Raw genomic sequence first — 23,910 nt, 5'->3', positions numbered from 1 at the left:
CATGGCTTGCACCATTAATTCGTTCATACATAACACTGTTGTTCCCATGGTTGATCACCACGAAGAGTGAGAAGAATATCACAAGTGTTTAGCAGCAAAGTATAAAAACAAAAATAATAGAGTTTAATTTAATTCAAAATAAATAAAATATTAAATCATTGTTTAAAATTTAAATATTAAAATAAAATAATTAGAGAATTTAAATAAATAAAAAAATAAAGTTAGATCGCACAATATTAATTTTATCATTATTACATATAACTGAATAATCTAATTATTAATATATATTTAATTATTTAAAATAAAAAATAATTTAATGTGACTATTTATTAGCAACAACTAAAATAAATATGGTAAAACGGTACTTTAAAAAATGAAAAAATATTTTATGTTCTTATATACATAAAACAATTATAACGATTGATTTTAGTGATAAAGTTAGTATATTAAAAAAAACGTAAATATTTTTTAATATCTTAATATAATTTTAAAAAAGTATTAATATATTTTCAAATTTAAAAATACTGTAACAAGTATATTAAAGTATTATTTATATTTTTAATATAGATTTAAAATTTAAGTATTTTAAAATACTTTATTTAAAATAATAATTAAATTATTATATTTATCTTTTTCTTCTCACAATACACACATACACACGTCATTTGTTAATGTATAAAATGACAAATTAATTATTTCTTTTAATTATTTAATATTAAAATATACAATTATTTTATAATAATAATTAACAATTAACGTCTTATTCGTATTGCCCATATAATTGACAAATTACGAGTAAGTAATTATATTTTCTTCTAATTATAGTAATTACATAATTTCATTAAAAGGGTATTTAAATTTTTTATAAATAAATTTTAATTATAGAAGAATCTGTTTTTCAAAGGAAAATAATTCAAATGCTTTATAATTTTTACAATTCTATTGCAAAGTCATCATATCTTTGAATTGAATGATTGTAAACGCTATGGTGTGTACCTTATTTTTAATTGCACCAAATCCCAAATTTACCTTGTTTCTATTTTTTTTTTTGCCTTAATTGGAAATTTCATAAATGCAAGAATCCTCACTCATGTATAAATGGTGCAACATGCCAGTATTGTACTGCACCTAAAGGAGTTAAAGAATCCAACCTTGCATTTGTGCAGGAGAAATGGCCGAATCAAGCACCAAAATTCTGGGAGTGGTTCTCTTCCTTGTCCTCGTTTCTAAAGGTAACATCGTGTCCCATGTAATGAGCATAAAATAAGGTTGTAAATTGTTGATAACTTATCCCATGCATGGATGGTTGATTATGTGCAGGCTATGGGCAATGCTCCTTGAGTGATCTATCAGTGAAGCAATCTCAAACAGGAGTCAAAGTGCAGCAAAAGGAAGAATGGAGTGTGACAATCACCAACAATTGTGCATGTGTTCAGAAGAATGTGCTATTGAATTGCTATGGATTTCAAAGCGCTGAAAGCATAGACCCTTCAGTTTTGAGGGTCTCAGGCAGTAACTGTCTTCTTAACAATGGTCAACCAATCTATAAAGATGCTGTTTCCTTCAAATATGCTTCGGACCAGCAATTTCCATTAAACCCCGTTTCCTCTGAGATTGCTTGTTCTTAAAAACCCAACCCATTTTTTGTAATAAACCTTTACGTCATCTGCTCAAATAATTGCTTATTTTATTGTCTACTAAAATGTGTTTGCGGGTGATTTTTGTGAAGAAAGTATATGAACAAGGATCCAATTAATAAAATTTTATCTTATGTCATGATCCAATTATTCTATATCGGTAAATTATTTTCAACTTTTGTATTATCACACCCCCATAATTTGTAGGTGAAACCTGCTCAGGAAATGAAACTAACGTAAAAATGGCACAAGAAGTAAATTGAACTTCATTACCTCCTGATCTTCTGTTGAAAGTGTGTGTATAGACCTCATTTCTGAAAACATGGAGATCGAACGAAGTAGGCACAAACTAATCAAGTGATATGATTTTTCTTTAATTATCGATTATCTAATATAATTGTTCTATTAATTATAAAGATCGATGAGTTTAATTAGTAGGATAAAAAATTTCTCATAAACCTAACAAAAATTTTCTTCTATAATTAAAAGAGTACTGAGTTATAGAGACTGGAGGTATGCATAGCATATAAATACAGATTATGCTCTAAAAATTTAAAAATATCAATGATGATACTTTATCATGTATTTATTTAAAAAGCAATTTTGTATTTATAATTTCAGAAAAAAAGTATAGAATTATTACAAATTAAAATATAAATTATAAGGTACTATTTGATTCAAATAAAAGGAAGAAAGTTAATAAAATAAACAAAATATCTTGTCTAATTTACTAAGGGAGAAAAAGTGAAATAAATAAATTTATTATTATATAATTAAAATAATTAAATATACATATTGAAAATTTTAAAATTTCAACAAAATTTAAAATCATAAATGAGTTATTGTTGATAAATCACTTGCTAGTATTGTTCATTCAAAATTTCTAAAGACAGAAACGGAAACTAATGGAAAAATGTAAATACTCGCTAAAAAAAAGAAACGCGGAGAAATTGTAAGCGATTTGAACTTGTCTGTCATATGTTTTTCAAAAATAATTTTTTAAAGTAAAGTAAAATAAAATATATTTATTAACATAAATTTTATTTTTATTTTCTGTTTAAAAATAATTTTTTAAAATTAAAAACCAAAAAAGATTCTGTTTTTAAAAACAGTCTCTTTTAAAGTAAAAATAAAATAAAATTTATTTATTAACATAAATCTTATTTTTAAAAATAATTAATATCCCTCATCTTTTATTTTTCCTTTTAAAAACAAACCACTTAACATTTTTAATTCTAAATTAAAAATATTTTATAATATTAAAATTTATTTAACGTCCCTCATCTTTATTTTTTTTTATCTCTCTCTTAAATTTAGGATTTTTTGTTTTTTATTTTTATTTTTTATAGACATATATCATAAATTTTAAAAAATATTATATATATTTAAATTAATAATTATGATTACTTTAATATTTTAAAATTAAAAAAATATTTATATTTTTATAATAAAATACTAATATTAATTGTCTATTATACATATTTAATATAATATTAATAATATTTATTACTTTGCCCTTTTTATGTTCGTCAATCAATTCATTTAAATTATTTTTATTTAAAGAAAGAAAAGTGAAAAACAATTATAATAAATATGACAATAAATGAGTTTTAACTATAAAAAGAAGGAATATTTTTTATTAAAAATAAATTGAAATATGTTTTTCTAATACTTATCCAATTTTAAACATATATTAAAAATTATAAAAATTTTATTAAAAAATATACCATATTGTATTATTAAAGTATTGAATTTTGTGATATATTGTGTTATAGTAATAAATTTACAATACACATTTTTATTATGAATATTTTTTTTGCTAATATTTACTATTATGAATCTTTAAACATGTATTAAAAAATTAATTTATGTAATAATCATAAATAAAATTTCATTTTTGTTAATTTAATTTTTATAATAAAATTTAAATATCTGAAAATCATAAATTTAAGATTTTAGAACAACTTGATCATGCGATATTGCTGTAAATTAACCAAACTGCAGCACATAACATAGAGGTTTATTACACAAAATCCCTTGGCAATTTAAGAACAATGAACTTCTGAGGAAAGGGGATTTAATTGAAATTTTTGGTCCCAAGAATATTTGAAGGTGATAGGATCTCCATAGACAGGGCTTCCACTGTTAAGAAGACAAGTAGTGCCTGTGACCCTCAAAATTGAAGGGTCTATGCTTTCAGCTGATTGAAATCCAGAGCAATTCAAGAGCACATTCGTTTGAACACATGTGCATAAGTTTTTTATATTCACTTCCCATTCTTGCTTTTGCTGCACTTTAGATCCTGTTTCAAATTGACTCACGTAGAGATCACCCAAGTTGCATCGACCATAGCCTGATATAATCATTGATGCATGAGAAAAGTTATGAATAATCATTTATAATTTTTTTATGTTGATTATATTTGGAGAAAATGTTACCTTCAGAAATAAGGATAAAGAAGATAACTGTGCTGAGAATTTTGGTGGTTGAATCGGCCATTTCTGCAACACAAATGCAAGCTTCAATTCTTGAACTCTACAATTAATGGTGGTAATTGTAGATGCTGGTATGCTGCGTTATTTATAGATGAGTTATTGCTGATAAATTACCTTGCTAGTGCTCATTCATTGAAATTTTGTCAGTTTTCCTATGTTGGAAAATAATATTCAAAATAATAAAGAAAATGTTGACATTAATTTTTTCGACTACGTTTAAATAACTAATGATAATAGATTTTTTTTATTAAAAATTATTTTTTAAATATTTTTGTATTTTTACTATAATGAATATTTTGTTTAACAAAAATTAACTATTTTAAAATTTTAAACATAATTTTAAGAATTGATACTAACATTATTAAATAATAAAATAATTTTTTATGTGTGGTATAAAGATTTTTACAACGAGAAAGGCTTGAAACACACTTTTTAATAATTTTTAATTATTAGTTAAAATTTCTTAAAAACTTAAAAAAATTAGAATCAGTCATAATTTAATAATTTTAGTTAATTATTGTAATTTTTTTAATAAGACATACACTTGTATAACCACTTTTATCTTTTATTAGTTGATATCAAACAAAAATAATAATTTAAATAATTAAATCTTAAATAATTTAGTGAAATGCTGTGTCCAGCTGATTCCAAAGAAGCCAAAATTACATAGATGAAATACACAGTGAAAGTGGACCCATCATCAAGAGTTTATCCAAAATCCTCCTTATTATTATTTTAATCGTCATACCCAAATACTATTATTATTATTATTATAGTGTTATTAATATTTCATGTTAACCAAATAAATGTTGTTTAGAGTGAGAATTAAGTATCACAGGAATTATAAATGATAAATATAATAAAAATTATCTTTTAAAATAAATAATTTAATTTTTTATTTAAAATAAAAATTATTTAATTAACATTCTGTAATATTTTATAGCTATTTTTTTAGTATCTAAATACATAGATAAATGGTAAGAATTCAGTTACGGTCCAATCCCACTAATCACTTTTCTTTTCTGGGCCAACCCGCTGATGACTAATCAAAGCAAAAAGTGAGACCCAAAGTTGCCATAAAGAAAGTGATGCAATAAACATGGGACGATGGGTTTGGGAATATAATATTAGTAATGTTATTTACATACTATTTTTTATTCATTTATTTTTGCTGATAAACATGATCTATTAAAATTATTATAATTTTTAATTTAACTAAGTTTTGATAATCTTGTAGTTTTTTTATGTTAAAGGTTCTATAATTAGCTTATAGAAACTCTTTATTATGCATATATGTTTGTTTCTTAAAAGAATTTTTTTTTTATAGTTTTTTAGAATCAATATATAATTATATTTGACACAACTTATTATTTTAAGTAAAAGAGAAGTAAAATAAAATGAATTTAAAACTATCATAATAAGTTGAGGAATATTTTTTTAAGAAAAAATTTCATTATTCTTAATAAATTAATACTATTTATTAACTTATTACTAAATTTTTTAAAAAATTATAAGAAACAAAAATAATTTTTAAGGGCCTAAAGCGGGAGCTTTACCCGCTTTATGGTTGGGCGGGCTTGTTTTCTACGCTTAGAATATTCTCTCCAGCAATGAGAAAAGATTAGGCACAGTGTAGTCCCCATTGATGACTTTTAAGAAACAGTAAAAGCAAAAGGAGAGGCTCAAAGTTCACAAAAAGAAAAGGTTTCAATGATCGTGGGGTATTACTGCACAATATTATTATGATCAGAACTCATTTCAATATACACTTAAGCATTGATGGTTACATTTGAATTGACAAATAAAAGGTCTAGACATGTATAAGCAATCATAATTTAGTCTCTATTGTGTATGATTTTGATTGCTTAATTTATTCACAAATGAAAGTAGTATACAACCGGTTCTTGTTATTCCAAGTGGACAAGAACTTGTTCAGTTTAAGTAAAGTCTTGAAGTTGAGTTTTGTTGATAAAAAATATTAGAATTGGTAGACTACGAGCTTGTTCACTTAAATGGGTGTTCAAGTCGGATTAGTGGGGGCTTAATGTGGCTTTTGGGTAGCAAAGGTTTAAGATAAATAACAGCAGCATAGTAATTGGTATACCTTCCTCTCTCTGATGATGAAGATATTTTTGTATACATTTCATTCGATTGAGCATAAGAATCTAAAGTTCACTGCACAAAAGGGAAGGGCTCACATCTTTTCTTATTTTCAAAAAGTTATAATGTCTGCATAGTACATAGAAGGCAGCTTTATGAAGCATGAGAGAGTTTGCAGCAACTTTGTATGTTTTGTGAATTTGGAAAAGCCTTTGAAGCTCTACTCTTATTAGGTAATGGATACTAATTCAAGAAACTTGAGATGGGCAAGAAAGGCCCAATTGCTTGTAGCTTGTGCTCTTCTTTTACTGCAAAACTCTCTGGTCATCTCTATAGAGACAACAACCTCTGTGAGTGCAACTTAAGTTCTAGTTTTGGTTTAGCATGCATGTCTATACATGTGAATAATATTTGTCATCGTTGCTCAATCAAATTGAATAAATGCTTGCAGGTGCATATTGTGTACATGGGAGATAAGATATATCAAAATCCAGAAACTACTAAAAAGTATCACCGCAAAATATTATCTTCACTTTTAGGAAGGTATGGCCTGTATCCTTCACATATTCATTTTTCATTGGAGCTGATCTTATATTACTTCAACAAGAGTCAAGAAAACAATAATAACTGTTTGATGTCTTTTGTTTGTTCTGAAGCAAAGAAGCTGCAAGGAATTCAATTCTTTACAGCTATAAGCATGGTTTTTCAGGCTTTGCTGCAAGATTGACAAAATCTCAAGCAGAAGCAATAGCAAGTATGATCCTAGCATTATTAATTAAGCTTGCTATTTTTCCCATTTCAGAACCTTTTAAAAGCTATATACCATTGCCATTTGATACAGAGTTTCCAGGGGTAGTTTCTGTCATTCCAAATGGTATTCACAAACTCCATACAACTAGAAGTTGGGACTTTATTGGGATCCATTATTCCTCCTCAAAAACTTCTTTCACTGACAGCAACTTAGGTGAAGGAACCATCATAGGTGTTATAGACACAGGTAGTACTATAATTAGCCTCTAACAAAAATAACTAAAAGGCATTGAGAAATGGCTATTTAACCAATAACAAATGTGATTTCTTGAAGGCATTTGGCCAGAATCTCCAAGTTTCAATGATGAAGCAATGGGACAAATCCCATCAAGGTGGAAAGGAGTTTGTCAAGTGGGAGAGCACTTCAACTCCACCAATTGCAACAAAAAGATAATTGGTGCTAGATGGTTCATGAAAGGAATAACTGATCAGACTAAGAAACTCCTCAAAGGAAATAACACTAAGGAATATCTCTCAGCAAGAGATGCTATTGGCCATGGCACTCATACAGCTTCAACAGCAGCTGGGTATTTTGTAGGAAATGCAAATTATAGAGGACTTGGTTCTGGTTTGGCCAAAGGAGGAGCACCATTGGCTCATTTAGCTATCTACAAGGCTTGTTGGGACTTTCCTATTGGAGACTGTACTGACGCTGATATCCTTAAAGCTTTTGACAAGGCTATACATGATGGAGTAGATGTCTTAACTGTTTCTCTTGGCTTTGCCATTCCCTTGTACTCCTATGTTGATCAACGTGACACAATAGCTATTGGTTCCTTTCATGCAACTGCCAAGGGAATCACAGTTGTCTGTTCAGCTGGAAATTCTGGTCCTGCGTCTCAAACCATTACAAATACTGCACCATGGATTATTACAGTTGCAGCCACCACAATAGATAGGGCCTTTCCGGCAGCCATCAACCTTGGGAAAAACCGCACTGTGTGGGTATGCTACAACTACTTTCAAACCAAATTTGTGAAATATGCTTTCAGCTAACGCTTAATATAAATTTATTGGGATAAAAAACCTTATTTTGATAAGCTATACTAAGAAGCTTATTGAAATTAGCTGAAAAGAGTTTATGAGAGTTACAAGCTATTTTCATAAGTTGTCCATAAGCTATTCTAAACAGGCTTTAAATATTTTTTTTTGTCCAGTGGCTTAAATGTATTTTTAATTTTCATAAATATGACTTTACATAGTTTTGGTTCTTCAATTTTTTTTTCCTTTGGTTTTAATTCTTGTAAATCTTTAAATTTTTAAAAAAAATGTTCCTGATCACTGTTAAGTTGTGACATGGCATGTAGAAAGTCATCTTATCTTACAATAATCGCTGATGTGGCATACAGCTCTCTCTATGTCATGCCACTACTTAACAATGACAAAGACCGTTTTTAAAATTTACAAAGATCAACACTAATGAAAAACCTTTTAAGAGATTAAAACCACATGAAATTATATTTACAGTGATTAGAAACATATTTAAACCTATGAATATTGAAAAATAGGGACAATCCATTGATACTGGAGCACATAATCTTGGATCTGTTGGGCTCACATATTCTGAACGCATTGCTCTAGACCCATCAGATAATTTGGCGTGAGACCTCTTTTTCTTCTTCACTTTTACTATTTTTGCACATTACATTCCTATACATTTTGTATCTAAAATTCATGTCTTCCTTTCAAGCAAGGATTGTCATTCTGGAAGTCTAAATGCGTCAATGGCAGCAGGCAAAATTGTTCTATGCTTTTCACTATCAGATCAACAAGACATTGTTTCTGCATCACTCACAGTCAAGGAAGCTGGAGGAGTTGGACTGATATATGCACAATATCATGAAGATGGACTCGATGGTTGTGGTTTGTTTCCATGTATTAAGGTAGATTATGAAGTCGGGACTGAAATATTAACCTATATTAGAAGAGCAAGGTGAGGAAATGTGCTTACATTGATGACATTGGCTTCTGAAAGTTCATTTTAGTTAAACTTAATGTTAAGCTTATCTCGAAGGTTTCCAACTGCAAGCCTGAGTTTTCCAAAGACTGTCATTGGAAAATTGATATCTCCAAAAGTTGCATCTTTCTCAGCTAGAGGACCAAGTAGCATGTCTCCAACAGTCCTAAAGGTATATCCGACCATATATTTAAAAAGGTTATTACTTGCTCAACCAGACCAAACTTTTTCAAAAATTTTGAGACAAGGATAATAATTGAATATAGTTTAGTACAACAAAAGCAATTTTCGTTTGAGTAAAGACATCAGGACTCATTATTAAGTCTATGAAGTGTGCTATGATCAAGAAATTGTAGTCAGAAACTTACCATAACACAAACATCTGCTCTTACTTGGTTTTTAATTGTATGATATCATCATTAACTTCTACTCTGGGGATGATTCATGGAGGTAGCCTGACATAGCTGCTCCAGGTGTGGACATTTTGGCTGCATTTCCACCAAAGGGCACTACAAAGAGCAGTGGATTTGCTTTCTTATCTGGAACTTCAATGTCTTGTCCCCATGTGGCAGGGATTTCAGCTCTCATCAAATCCAAGCACCCAACTTGGTCACCTGCAGCCATAAGATCAGCTTTGGTAACAACAGGTAAGTAAAAATTGACACATTAAGATTACATCTTTATGTGAGGGTGAGCCTTAGTTCATGTATTGATGTAGAAGTCGTAGGTTCAAATCCTGAAAATAACTTACTTGAGGAGATAAAGCTGCTTTATTTCCAAAGTAACTCTTCGTATCATTGTAAAATGTAGCCTCTCAAACTGGAACTGATGGAAGCATTATATCTGAAGAGGGTTCCACAAATAAAGCAGCAGACCCATTTGATATAGGAGGTGGATTTGTGAACCCCGACAAAGCAATGGATCCAGGACTCATATATGATGTAATCACTGAGGATTATATCCAATTCCTATGTTCCATGGGTCACAGTAGTGCATCCATTAGCGAAGTGACCAATACCACCACACGTTGTAAGAAAGTAAAACACCAAGCACTGAACCTTAACCTTCCTTCCATATCAGTTCCAAACTTGAAGAGGGCTACAACAGTAATGAGAACGGTGACAAATGTTGGAAACATAACTGCAGTCTACAAAGCTCTAGTGAAGGTTCCATATGGCATAAAAGTGAGTGTTGAACCTACAATTTTGAATTTCAGTTCAAACACCCGAGTCCTTACCTTCAATGTCAGTTTCATGTCAACTCAAAAGTTGCATGGAGATTACAAATTTGGGAGCTTAACATGGACTGATGGCAAGCATTTTGTGAGGACTCCAATAGCTGTGAGAACCAAACAGTTTGAATCTTAAGTGCATGTTATATGTAGAAATGAGATTATAATTGGCCAACAAACTACATGAGTTCTTGCTTGGAGTCATACTAAACGAAGCATATAGCACATTCTTTGGTGAGAACGTACAGCATATATTCTGAGGAACGATAACTATTTACTCATGGAATAAACTATCGAGTGTCAACATTATGTTTCTTGAGATTGCAACCAACAATTATATAGCTTTTAAATGAAATGGATGCTTGACCGATTTTATGATGTGAAGAGCAACTATCAATATTTGAAACCAAAAAATACACTGATTTGACGGTGGATTTTAGGAAATTGTTATTAAGGAATATAGTATTTATATGATTTGTACTTTATCTAAATAACAGTGCACAAAATATTTCAGACTTGAGCATATTTCAGGATTTACTGATTAGTATTCAACTATAAGAGACAGTTTAATTAATAAATTACTTCCTCTAATTGGGCACTTTCTAAAAGATTTAAATAATATTTATTATAAAACATTTTATGTTTCTTATAAAAAAAATTTCTTGTTTGTCGTTAGTAATAGAGTTGGTGCAAACTTAAACTAAAATCAATGACAAAAAAGTTAGCTTCAATAATATTAAATGGGAACAAATTTACCATATTATGATATTTTTTAAAACACAAAAAGATCAATTAATTCTAACTACTTTTATTATTTTTTATAATTTATTTAAATATACCTTATAAAAAGAAAAAAAAGTATATTTTAATAATTATCTTAAAATATTATTTTAATCATTAATTGATTAAATTAATTACTCTTTTTTATGCTGCGGCGGAACTTCATTCAATTAAAAATTAACATCTGAATAATAATAATAATATGTTAAATTTAAAATTCAATTTGAAGGTTTCTATTTTTTTTTAATACTTTGTCAATCGAAGTTTTAATGTGATTACCTATAATGACAATAGCATAATTATTAAAAAGTCAATCAAGAAGGTTAAAAATTAAAACATTTCTACTTCCTATCATTCTTTAAGTTTTGTTTAAGAGTTTGATAATAAAAGAGAATTTGAGAAGAGAAAAATAGGTAAAAAAGAGGAAAGATTAACAAAAACACTTCCCAATTTAAAATAACTTTATATAAGTTTATTAAAATTTCAAAAGAGTTTATAAATATTCTTCGTCACATTTAAAACTCTTGAATAAAGGTTATCACTATATAAATCTTTCCTTTCCGTACTTAAAATTAACTCCCAATCAAAACTTCAATATTTCTTGCAAAAGATACACATGGGAGATACAACAAATCGATTATTAGATGGGCAATTAGGAAAGTTAAAAATTATATATCTGTTCACTCCCGTTCCTTTACAATAAAACACGAAGACAAGCTTAATGGAATTCTGTTCCATTTCCTTATTCATTTCCAAACAAAAGGTAAGGGGGAAACAAGCTAACATACATTGCTACAACGTTACAAGAGCAAGTAACCTACGAAGCAAATCAAGAGAAATAAATCGATTGATACAAAATTATGCTATCAGAATAACACTTATGACGGAGCACCAAGATATGAGGCAAGTCGCAATATATCGCTGAATATTCCACCGGCAGTGACTTGAGCACCAGCTCCTGGCCCGCGAACTATGAGAGGCTGATTCTTATACCTTCTTGTTGTAAATGCAATAATATTGTCTGACCCAGACAATTGTGCAAATGGATGATTCTTCTTGTATCTTCGCAGCTCTACCACTCCTTTCTTATTAGTCACGTCCACTACTCCCACGTATCTCAAGACCTTCAAAGTTCAAATATAACAATTCCAAAGTTGTGGGAGTGAGTGTCTATGCATATATGAGAGAGAGAGAGAGATGTCATCATGAAAAATATATGTATATATAGCAAGGACACAGAAACAGGAAACCACAAACCCAACATAAATCAAACGTTATTCTTTTTACTTGAAATCATGGTCTACATGGAAATCTAGGTTGCTTTGCAATATTTAAGTTTACTTCTATTAGAAAGTACTGTGGTATGTCATAGGTTTAATCAGAAAATGCCTAGCCCACGTCCAGCATCTTAAAAGTACTACTTTATGTTTCTGTCCCATGCATTATGCCGAATTAAAATATACAACAGAAAAAGGGTGTGCTTGATTTGCAAAAGCATTTTTTTGTCATTCTCTTTTTTCATTAATAATTATACAAACACCCCTTTTTCACCATTACTTGTACATATATTTAAAAACAGAAAACAAAATGAAAATAAAGTAGCAAACTAGCAGTTTTTGTAATTTGCAGTGAAACCACAGATTCTGAACATTTTGACAAACAAAACAAACCCTAAAATATTCTACGCATGTATTATGCAAGGATGATGCAGTTAAAAGAACTATTCTTTTAGATACTTTAACACAATTACTCACTTCCCCAGCTTTCTCAGCATCTTCTTGTTTCTTTGCAAACTCCTGGTCAAATTTTGGTAGCTCTTGCATAAACTCCCGAGCTGATGAACAAACCTGCACAGAATCATCAAAACATTAATGTCAGCAAAATGCTAAATACCAAAACTAAGAACTGCATAATCAATAGAGATTGGTTCTTACTTGAAGTGGTTCTGGCACAAGGCTTTCAACTGGAATATCGGACAGTTCTAGCTTTAAACCAGATTCCCTAGCAAGAATTATCACCTGTGATGAAGCATAAAAATACTATCATGAACCAAATTTGAGATTGTGATGAACCTACATGTTCCAATTAGCTATAGCAGCAACAATAACCAAGTCTTCCAACTAGTTACAACAACAAAACAACAACTAAGCCTTATTTCACTAGGTGTGATCGGCTACATAATTCACATGAAGTCATTGAGTTAGGTTAAAAACTAAATTTTCAGAAATCTGGTTAATCAAAAGGTTTCTATTGTAAATTATGTCTACAAACAAACTATGAACCTCTAAATCTTTTACTTGTTAAGTTGATAGGTAGATGTAAATCAAATTTAAATCTAGTTTGCAAATGTTCAAGCTTCAAATCAAATATTTAATTTGGACTTGGATCAATTAAATTACAGCCCTACTCATAAATCCTAAACAAAACTGAAACTCAATATGCCCTGCAGCATAAGGAACTTTATTAACAATTTAACATTTGACGACAAAATTTGGTACATATATACCATGCTATAAAGTATACCTTTCTAGCAACATCTGTTCCAGCCAGATCATCCCTTGGATCTGGCTCAGTATAACCTGCTTCCTTTGCTTCAGCAACTACGTCACTAAAGGCCCGGCCATCCTTAAAGTTATTAAATATGTAACTCAAAGTCCCACTGCAGAGTCAAAGGGAATAACTTATGGTGAATGCCCAAGATTGATCAATGATGCCTAGAGACATTAATAATCCTTGAAATAATGTTCTAATTAATTTGTCTTTATGTGAAAATTGACGTTAGGTGGGAAAATGAGACTGATTCAAAGATCATCACAAGTCTCCAAGCCTGAGAATTTTGGCAGTGTTAATCCACAAATTTAGACAAATAAAGACAAAAAACACATCAACGCGAACCTAAAGATGCCTTCAATTTGCAATATTCTGTCTCCAGTTTCAAGGAGGCCACGTAAAGTACTAACAATGGGAAGACCAGCTCCAACAGTAGCTTCATAGAAGTAGTGTGTATAGGATTGCCTTTGAAGAGCTCTTAACCTCAAGTACTGGATGAAGAGAGTGAAGGTGTGAGAAAACTCCAACATCAGTACTAACTATGACTACAAAGTAACCATCAAACGAAGTAATGTACTAGCGACAGCTGCTGAAGCTTAAAGAAAACACTTTCAAAATTATGAAAAATATTATTAAAAAATGTCTTGAAAGTACTTGTTCAATCAGAAGAACATGATCCCAACACAATGCCTACTGTTGTTGACTACCAGTTTATGCTAACAATAAATTTATATTGTAGATGTTAATAACTAAACAAACGATGGAACATCAATCAGTTTAACAATAACAAATTACCAAAATGCCAAAAATATAATTAAAGATGGCAAGACATTGCAGACTGGTTGACATCCGCAATAAAACAGTAACAGCCTATATTTATAAATCTTTATTTTTTATTATCAAATTAATTACTCAAGTTCCTCATCGCTCGGTTTGAGATCCTTTAGAACACTTGCCCTGCCAACTATCGGAGTTTAGTCAGGTTTAGAGAGAGAAAGAGAGATAGAAAAACAAGAGTGAGAAAACTGTTTGGATCTGAAATGATGTATCAATTCATTAATTCACTTCAGCACTTATATAATGAGTTTCAGCTTGCTCCATAATAACCAGCATATTTCTTCTGATAGATGGCTTACTTAATATGCTGACTCAGCAAACTACAAATGGCAGCTGTATAGCTACTGGACAGTTAAACTACAGTTATTCTAATATAAGTAAATATGATAGCTGCAAAAAAAAATAAACATAATTTAAAAGATGATGTTTTGGTTTTCGAAAAAAAGAGGATACAATGATGAATATAGGTGTAAAAGTGGCCTATCAAAATTCCCATATATTTATGATGCAATGATGTGGCTATTCTTTTCAAACAAAATTACAAACAAGAAATTCCCCTTTCCTTGATTTATTCTTTAATTTTATAATAAAACAAAAAAATACAAACTTAGAAAGTAAATAAATCTAAATTAATGTATAGGAATTTCCATTACTTGGAAAAAAAAAAAGGTTTTGTAATATCAAAAGCCTATAGTATTAATTACAGAAGATAAGTCAAAATATGCTATCCATCAAAAGCACAATATAAATTACTCTACCTGATCAAGTGGTCCTGAATTTGCCTTCTTATTTGGAGTAACTACATGTATTCCTTTGCGCAACCAGTCATAGTAATAGCCAGCAATGACAGAGTCAGCAGTGCAGTCCACTAATGCTGTGTTTGGTATAAAATGATTCCCATGGACATGTTGAACAAATTTTTCCAAATCAGTTGCTTCTCCTCTTTCTTCTCGAAGTTCTCTCCATCTAGCTAAGTCAATGCCCCTGCAAGGAGCAATTACAGTATATAATGATTGAACAAGAACCAACTTTGTCAATATGCTAAAAAATCATTGGATGAATTTTGCAGATGAAGTCATGTAGTTCTGAGACCAGTGTAACCAATGAATTCCTTTTGCCAACAGAAGAACTTACTAACTTTAAGCAAGAGAGAATCATCATGCCAAAGTAAAAGTCATGAAATCATCCATATTCCATACCATGAACCATGTCCCCAAAAAGTAATCAGGTACCGCCAACAATTTTGAACCCAATCCACCTAGGATCTAGCACACCTAATCAGGTTGGCTATGGCCTACTTGAAAATTAAAAGATAAAAGAGGCCTATCTCTATGATTGATGAAACTATTCCAAGAACAATAAAATGAACAACTAAAAATAGAACCATTGTGTGACATAAAAATTCATTTTGGGTCAAACTGTACATGTCTAAGTGTCTGACTCTACAGAGCTTGGAGCCTAAAATGTCAATTAAGTTCAGAGGTTCTGGCAGGTAAAATACTATGGTTATATATTCCTTATTTGCTGTTCTATGGCATCTTGATAAGATATTTTAAGGGAAAATTGTTACAATTGCCTTTCTTTGGGTAAGGGTTGTTTGTTCTTATTCTTCCTATTTGGTTCTTTCCATGTTCTGGTTTCGTTCATGCGCAGAAGGATTGGAAGATCTTTTCTATTTTTATTTTTTTTTCCCTTCATGTGGTTTTCTTCAGGAATTCTCTTCTACCTTTTCTTTCCCTCTAATAATATTTTCTTTTATCTAAATAACAATACATAAATTATATATAATAAGCAATAAACTTCCAAGAAGATAAAATATAAACAGTGCAGTGTAAAATGAAGTCTGCATTCACACACACATAAAAGGCTCTTAGCTGTACAAGCACATTCAAAAAAGAGATCTTTCAGTCGGCGTGATTTAACTTACACATCACTAAGAAGCATCGATTTTGAACTTAGTATGCCCAATACACGCAAATCAATGTTAAATTCTTCTTTCAGGATTGAGGCCTGCATTGAAAGAGCTGTCACTTGAATTTGCTGTAATTCCATTATGTTAACATGATAAGATGAAGATACCCCTAGGTTTAGCATGCCAGCAACATATTTAAATATGGAAATGTAAAATGCTTGTACAATCTGATGGAAGATGAGTTTATATGCAAGAGCTATCTTGTCTTGCATGCTTACATCAGAAACTTACAGCTGTCTACGGCCATTTAGAAGACTGACTAAACTTCAGTTAAGCCAACTAACTGAAGAGGAAGACTCTGGAAGTTGTCCAGCTAAACAACTAACATAAACAATATCCTGATGCAGTGATGTACAGAATACTCAAGCAATTATAATTATAGCATCAAAGATTCAAAATTACAGTCTTCCACCAAACGCAAGCATGTCCCATCCCTTTAAAATATAGACTAATTTTCAACGGTCATATTGAACTTCAGCATGATGACTTCTCTGTATATCATGCATAGATGTACTATATACCCAAACACCATACTACTTGAAAACTTAAAAGTCCGTTTCCAAAGTGCTACTAAGTGGCAAGATACCTTTCTCTTAAATAAAACAAAGGAAAGGAAATAAGTAATCAAATATGATAACTTTTTATCAAATGTTGCTTGCTTAAATCTTTGCCAATTGTCAATCAGTTTTGGGTGGGGGGAAAGGAACAAACAACATTTGACACCATACCTGATGAAATATCATTGTCAAATGTTGGGTCATATATCCCCAGCCTAAAAGTAAGCCAATACATTATGTAACAATTTAGATCATCAGAGAATACTTTAGCATATATTTTGTACAGAATAAATAGGTCTAATTCATAACTGATTTATTCATAATCTACGAAGCATGGACACCAAAGACAACATTGACAAACTAACAAGGTATGTATGTATGTATGTCTTTGTGTGTGTGTATACATATAAGATCTAAAATGATAATATGTATATTTAGCTTATAATAATGAGCCTCACAAAAACATATTAGGAGACATTACTTTCAAAATGTATTTTAATCTGTAAAATGCAGTTAAAATTGGTGCAGCTTCAAAATAAAGCAAATTACTTTACTTGTTATAAAAATAAACTAATCTTAAGTTATAGCCTTATAGGCATCATTCCTTGAAGTGCAATTTTAAATTAGAAAGAGTAATTAATTTCACACCAAGGATGGTAAAAGGCACAAAACAAACCTAAACATAAATACAGGTAATACCAAAATAATGATTCATGCATACAAATATGCCTACAGAAACTGCACCTGATCCCTAAGCTGGTCAAGGAGTGTGCTCCCAATTAATCCAGGTCCAATAATGCCCATTGCTATGGTGGTTCTAGAGAGATAAAATCTGGAATGGACTGCCCGTAAAGCCTTTATACAATCCTCTCGCTTAACAACAACAGTAATATTGTACTCAGAACAACCTTGTGCTATAGCACGGACATTTATATTGGCCTGTTGATCATAACAAGTTTGATCATATACAAGTGTAACAAAACAACAAAATATGCAAAATCTCTAACCTAAGCAAATATCTTATCTTAAGTAATTTGCTTACCTTAGCCAATGCATTGAAAAGGGTAGCACTAACACCAGGAGTGCTTGCCATTTTCTGGCCAACAGCAGCCAAAATGCTACAATTTGGAATAACTGCAACCTGAGAGGTGCCACATAATTTAGAATGTAGCAAAGGTAATAAATTAGCAAGCTTTAAATTTCAACATCAATCATATAAATATATTAATTTAAACAGAAGAAATTGAACTTACTTGACTCAAGTTTCTGTTTCATATAATTAACAAACAAAGGAAATAAGCACAAAATTAATGAATAAAAGAAGCATTCCATTTAACACTACATTCACATCTGATTCTCTCATGAGGAGATAAAATAAACCAATATTTCAGACATATCAATGTCAGAGGTTCATGGCCCTATGAATTCCTCTGAACTACCAAGCCATTGGTCAAGGGTGATGGATACCTCTTGACAGGACAAGATTCCAAAAGATTATGCATTCCTTTAAATACATTAATGCCACATTTTCAACATGAAAAATACAACATATCCCCAGCTAACAATATTTTATTGGATTCTATCATGAACGTCCAGGAATCAAACAATTGGTGAACAAATTCAAAGGCAACACCCTAATTTTTTTTTATAATCGATGATAACCTCAGTTAAATTCAACCATAACTTGAATGGGCATAACACACCAATGCTCCAAGCAGGTTCAATCCTTAGTGCTACTTGAAGCCCTTCAGCCTTCATCCTTGGCCCTTTACAAGAAGTTCCCAATGTATCCATGTGTTTGACATTTTATAGTAATGTTTTGATTTTTTTCCATTAATATAGTGCTAGGCGCAACAGACCCTCTTAGTCCCAACTGTTGACATCCACCTACCTAATTTTTGCTTTCTCATTCATAGAACATAATAAGTGGTCTGTACCTTGCATGTTTATTTTTAACCCTAATCTTCCCTACTGTTAAGCGGAAAACAACAACCAACACATGCACAATAAAGACAAATTATATAGAAAAATTAATCCAACAGTTCAGCCTTTATCATCCTAAACACATTGGGAGCATGACACTCAAATGGCTCATCCAGTTTTCAAATCCACAGAATGTATAAAGATAAATCTTCAATATTTTATATTACAGAAGTGAGTCAAGTCTTAGCAATTGAGCAGAAACATGCACTTGATTGCAATAGAATTGGATTAGCACCTGAGAAAGACGCCCATTGTCCAAAGCTTGACGAAATCTAGATTGCAATGCCTCAGCAACAGCTTTTACTTCCTTCTCAGGTACAGCAAAGCATACAGAATGCTCACTACTAGCCTACACAAATATTGTTAATCATGAATGGAATTTATTATATCAACATTGACAACTAGAAGAGGAGCCCAAGATTACAAGTGCACCTGAGATATCATGATAACATTAGCTCCAACATCTTTTACTGCACCAAAAATAGCACTGGCTGTACCTGGAACACCAGCCATTCCAGTTCTGCACAAAACAACACAGAAAAAATTATTGGAATATACTAGTTGGACAATCAATATAGGGTACAGGGAACCTTAAATTAAATAGAAATGATCATGCAGCAGCAGCAAAAATGCTAATCATTCATTGTGTAACATAACTACAATTCATGACTCACCCCTCGACATTTACAAGTGCCAAGTTATCTATGGTCGCAAATCCTTTGACATAATTTTGCAGGTTCTGCTTATCCTCATCATCATTAACAGAGGGATGGCAGATCATGGTTCCAGGAGCAGAAAGGTTGAAAATATTCCTTATCATAATAGGTATGCCATATCGCATCACAGGAATAATTGTGCGGGGATGCAAGACATTTGCACCAAAATAAGACTGTAGAACAGACAGTTTGAAAGAAAGTTAAATACTTTAATTTTTATGAGAACAAGGGGCATTGAGGCTTTCCAGAGTTCAACTCACCATTTCCCATGCCTCTTGATAAGACAATGTCTTCAAAATCACAGCCTCACTAACTGCAGAAGAAATCATTGTATATATTTAATCAAAACTTCTTGTTATGGCAGTCCAGTCAAACATAAGACAACAGCATCATCAGTAAGTCAAAGGTAGAACATCATCTGGTTAGTAAAAACCAATTCTCATAATCCACTCATTGTTCAACTCACACATAAAGTAAGGAGCAACACAAACCTTTTCTAGGATCTGCACTATATACACCATCAACATCTGTCCAAATTGTGACCTGACGAGCCCGAAACAGAGCACCCATAATTGCTGCTGAGAAGTCACTTCCATCTCGCTTCAGCGTGGTAGGAATGTTTTGAGGTGTGCTTGCAATGAATCCAGTAGCAATGATTACCTTACATGGGTTCAAAGAGTACCATTTTTCAAGTCTTTGCTCTGATTCCAAAAAGTCAGGATCAACTTGATTAGAACTAGTAGGATTTACAATAAGGACATCCCTTGTATCCATCCATTTGCAATCAGTCCCATTCTGCAGAACCAGAAGAGAAGCAAGATGCAATGAGCTAAATTCAAATAAATAAAAGAGGAAAAACCATATCTTTCTAAATAAAACAGCAGACCTTTCTAATAACAAGAGACAACATTTGAGCAGACCATAATTCCCCATGTCCCACAACAAAATCTGTAAAGGATTCTGTTGCATGACCAGCTGTAAGATATCAAGAATGTTAGGTCAGGGTGAAAGTGTAATTCCTTAACTCAGAAACTCACTTTAAGCAACACCATTGACGCCTTTTCCACAATTAATGATTTTTAGTTTTGATAACATACATATAACATTTTTTTTAATCAGAGTTGAATGATAGGTAGAAGGAATAACATTTAAATTAGATATAAAATAAAAACGATAAGCAAACAGGAAACCAGATGCATTTATGTCACTAACATCCATAGTATTGGATGAAAATAAAATCATTCCTTTTGTATGCTTTTTAGCTTAAACACAAGAATTAGTGCACCCATATTTTGTAAGATGGCCAGCATTCTATTCTCTGTTTACTCAGGTTCAAGAGAAAAAATGAAAAACTACTAACCTCTTGAGTCATCTAATTTATAAAACTAACATCTTTTCTAATTATAAATGATGTGGAGTGAAGCTAATATCCTCTTGAACCATCTAATGCCTAATAATAACATGGTTTTAACTCTAATGCTTCAAGTAATTATTACAGCCATCTTTGTCACATGTGGGACAAAAGCATCACAGTGCTAATCTAAGATAGGTTTATCTTCAGCCCAAGAAATTCTCTCCTGAAACACATTCAGCTGCCACCTCGTCTCAGCCCTAGTTTTAAACTTGGGTTGCAACCCTAACAAGCAGTCACAACAAATGTTTCCAAGGAAACAACATAGTCAGCATGTAACTTCTCTATTTTCACTCCATATCTGCCTTGTATATCTCTCTCAACCACCGACCAAATAACGAGTGATTGATGTTCAGATCTCAAAATTCTGATTAAGTATGCATAATTCAGTGAGTGGTTTCTATTAAGATCTGTGTGGAATCCCCACAAGATAAAGTCAGAGCTGGCAAACATTTATATATAGTTTGACACATGAAGAAACCAGCATAATACAGGTCATGTGACCAAATACATGTATAATACAGATCATGTGAGCAACAGTGTCTTTCTTCCATGAATTATGAAATACATCTAATTCTTTTATGTGAGCATTAATGACCAAAAAGTACTGTATATAACTATTATACAATAGTGTCCAAGACATAGGTAATGGTCTTTTTTATAAAAAAGTGACCAAGACAAGGCTAATGCAATATATATTAAAATCAATACTATTACAATGTGCATAAAACACCAAAAACTAAAAGCTGTGAATGCCAGCTTATAAGAAACAAGAATAGATCTAATTGAATAAAAATAAAACAAAATAAATAGCTTTTGGTGTAAAAAATAATAAAGAACAGAGTATTGAAGGGAGAGAGAGTTAATGTTCTGATTACCTATGTATATTGCTCGAAGCATCGCCTTAAGGTTACTAATATCATGATGCAACTGAGACAAGAAAGTAGCAAGATTATCTCTATCAAGTATGTCGTGTGCAGTTGAACTATGCTTTTCCAAAACAGCATCCAATGATGATATATAAGATTCATCACGTGATTGAGCCTTGTAGATAAGGTCATACATCATATCTGTCACCTTTGACATCGCAGAGACAACCACCAATTTCCTCTCTGAATCATCATTAAGAATTATGTCTGCAACATTTTTTATTCTTTGTGAGGTTCCCACACAGGTTCCACCAAATTTGTGAACGGACCAAGTTTCTCCTTTGGGAAGCTTTTTTTCCTCTAACGACACATTCAGTGAAACATCTGCTAGTAAATAAACAAAAAAAAATAAAAACATGTCATTACATTTGACTTCTTCAACAGACCAACCAAGGACAAGTTCTAGCATAATAGTTAAGTCGCAACCTGTAAATGAAGCATGTATCGTGGTGCTTGGTGACTCTCTTCCCAGTGGTAAAATAAGACTCTTTCTGAGACAAAAACCAGTGTATGCTCATGTAATAGACAGCCAAACACAAAAAGCCAATTAAGCTCATGGAGAGAATATCTTTTAAATGTATACATATATAGTCCCAAAATCCTGAAAACAGTCTATGCTCTACATGGATAGGATAAATAAACAAAATAAAAATAAAAATAGTGGAGAATATACTGCATGTAGAACAAACAAGTTGAAGAGAGAGATATTATGGGTGTGTTAACTGTGTTTAGATACACAGCTCAATGAAACGCTTATTCAGTAAGCTCTTTTTACATGATGACTTATGCTATAAATTTAACCATGAAACTTATTGGTATAAGCTGAAATCAGCTTATTTTAATAAGCTATGCCAAGAAGCCTAGCTCTTCCAAATAGACCCTGTTTTACATATTTATTCCAAATATATGATACCACGGGGTCCAGTTACAACTTTATCATTGGTCAGATATATGTCTTATACGCTCTTATTATTCAATTTTTGTTTTTTTGGTTCGTAAACTGCATGTGACAATCAAAAAACACACTCCATGCTTCTTAAAACCGAGCAAATATACCTTCAAATTCTCCATCCAACTATAAACTTACTAATAAAAAAAACCGGAACTAATATTCGCTCGCTCTCCTCTTCTTATTCTTTTCTTTTTAGAGAAAAATAAATGTGAAGTGGCATATTCCCATTCAGAAATAAACAAATAAGTGTGTGCAAGTAAAACAAAGAAACAAGTTACTAGATGTTGTATCAACAATCAAAGACAAAAACTCCAAAGCACGAACCTACACAACCATTTGCGTCATTTGATCCAAAGCAAAAGCGAAGAGAATGAACGAAACGAAGCGTACCGAAACGAATGAGAACGACGCGAGACGAAGACAGGGCGGCATTGAGATTGGAAGATCCTGTCGTGAGGGCGGAGCGAAGAATGAGTTGGTGAAACGCTGGGGAAGTGAGAGACGGTGGCAGACAACGACGCCATGGCCGCAGAGAGAGAGAGAGAGAGAGAGAGAGAGAGAGAGAGTGAGGGACACTAAAACGACGAGGCGTTTCTTTATAAAGCTGCGGCTCTGTGAATTATTATTATATTGGTGCCTCTAGGGATGTGAATGCGGCGAAGAGTGCTTTCGTTGCAGCTGTTTTCGTTTTACGGTGAACTATCAAGATTTTGTGTAGCAGTGCCTGTTATTTATATTCTATCTTTCAGTGTGACATTTTTGTTATCTAAATGTTCTGTTTTCTATAATTTAATTTTCAATATGTTAAATTTATTTATATTCTAAATTTTATTTATAAAGTAAAACAAAAAATAAAAAAGTTATAAACATTTCAAAGACTACTTAGTTTCTAAAAATGATTAAAATGTAAATAAATATTTAAAGATTAAAGTATATAAAATAATAAGTGTCACTTTCAATAATTAATGTATATATGACAGTCTTTGCACAAAT

At 31.4% G+C, this 23,910-nt stretch overlaps 3 protein-coding genes across 6 annotated transcripts; 2 read left to right on the top strand and 1 right to left on the bottom strand.

Annotated features, from left to right (window-relative positions):
- The first annotated feature begins 1,171 nt into the window (after nucleotides 1-1,171).
- On the top strand, nucleotides 1,172-1,628 carry LOC113854646. Its single transcript, XM_027485781.1, has 2 exons — nucleotides 1,172-1,232; nucleotides 1,321-1,628. The coding sequence occupies exons 1-2, from the start codon at nucleotides 1,172-1,174 to the stop codon at nucleotides 1,626-1,628; spliced, it is 369 nt and encodes a 122-aa protein (XP_027341582.1).
- Nucleotides 1,629-5,777: 4,149 nt separating this feature from the next.
- Nucleotides 5,778-10,530, top strand: LOC113854644 (subtilisin-like protease SBT3.3). Of its 2 annotated transcripts, none has more exons than XM_027485779.1 (10): nucleotides 5,778-6,582; nucleotides 6,684-6,775; nucleotides 6,889-6,986; nucleotides 7,074-7,229; nucleotides 7,317-7,987; nucleotides 8,551-8,642; nucleotides 8,733-8,975; nucleotides 9,057-9,171; nucleotides 9,454-9,646; nucleotides 9,810-10,530. In XM_027485779.1, exons 1-10 carry the CDS (start codon nucleotides 6,469-6,471, stop codon nucleotides 10,364-10,366), a joined length of 2,331 nt encoding a protein of 776 aa, XP_027341580.1. In that variant the 5' UTR covers nucleotides 5,778-6,468; the 3' UTR covers nucleotides 10,367-10,530. The 2 variants fall into 2 exon arrangements, with proteins under 2 accessions (XP_027341580.1, XP_027341581.1); XM_027485780.1 differs by having other exon boundaries at nucleotides 6,416-6,582; nucleotides 6,922-6,986.
- A 1,020-nt stretch (nucleotides 10,531-11,550) lies between these two features.
- On the bottom strand, nucleotides 11,551-23,672 carry LOC113856677 (bifunctional aspartokinase/homoserine dehydrogenase 1, chloroplastic-like). Of its 3 annotated transcripts, XM_027488633.1 has the most exons (19): nucleotides 23,556-23,624; nucleotides 23,308-23,444; nucleotides 22,392-22,456; nucleotides 21,915-22,289; nucleotides 20,512-20,600; nucleotides 20,117-20,420; nucleotides 19,886-19,938; nucleotides 19,584-19,798; nucleotides 19,342-19,429; nucleotides 19,145-19,258; nucleotides 17,969-18,067; nucleotides 17,671-17,865; nucleotides 16,325-16,407; nucleotides 15,156-15,381; nucleotides 13,906-14,051; nucleotides 13,534-13,669; nucleotides 12,945-13,028; nucleotides 12,765-12,857; nucleotides 11,636-12,134 (listed from the first exon to the last, which is right to left on the bottom strand). In XM_027488633.1, the coding sequence occupies exons 2-19, from the start codon at nucleotides 23,439-23,441 to the stop codon at nucleotides 11,889-11,891; spliced, it is 2,745 nt and encodes a 914-aa protein (XP_027344434.1). In that variant the 5' UTR covers nucleotides 23,442-23,444; nucleotides 23,556-23,624; the 3' UTR covers nucleotides 11,636-11,888. The 3 variants fall into 3 exon arrangements, with proteins under 3 accessions (XP_027344433.1, XP_027344434.1, XP_027344435.1); XM_027488632.1 differs by having other exon boundaries at nucleotides 11,551-12,134; nucleotides 23,308-23,672; XM_027488634.1 differs by having other exon boundaries at nucleotides 19,584-19,648; nucleotides 23,308-23,620.
- Nucleotides 23,673-23,910: the final 238 nt, after the last annotated feature.

Source organism: Abrus precatorius, unplaced genomic scaffold (assembly GCF_003935025.1).
Source record: "Abrus precatorius isolate BTA unplaced genomic scaffold, Abrus_2018 Scaffold11, whole genome shotgun sequence".
Taxonomy (NCBI): Eukaryota; Viridiplantae; Streptophyta; class Magnoliopsida; order Fabales; family Fabaceae; genus Abrus; species Abrus precatorius.
Note: the sequence above shows the minus strand (reverse complement) of the source record. Positions and strands in the feature narration are given on the sequence as shown.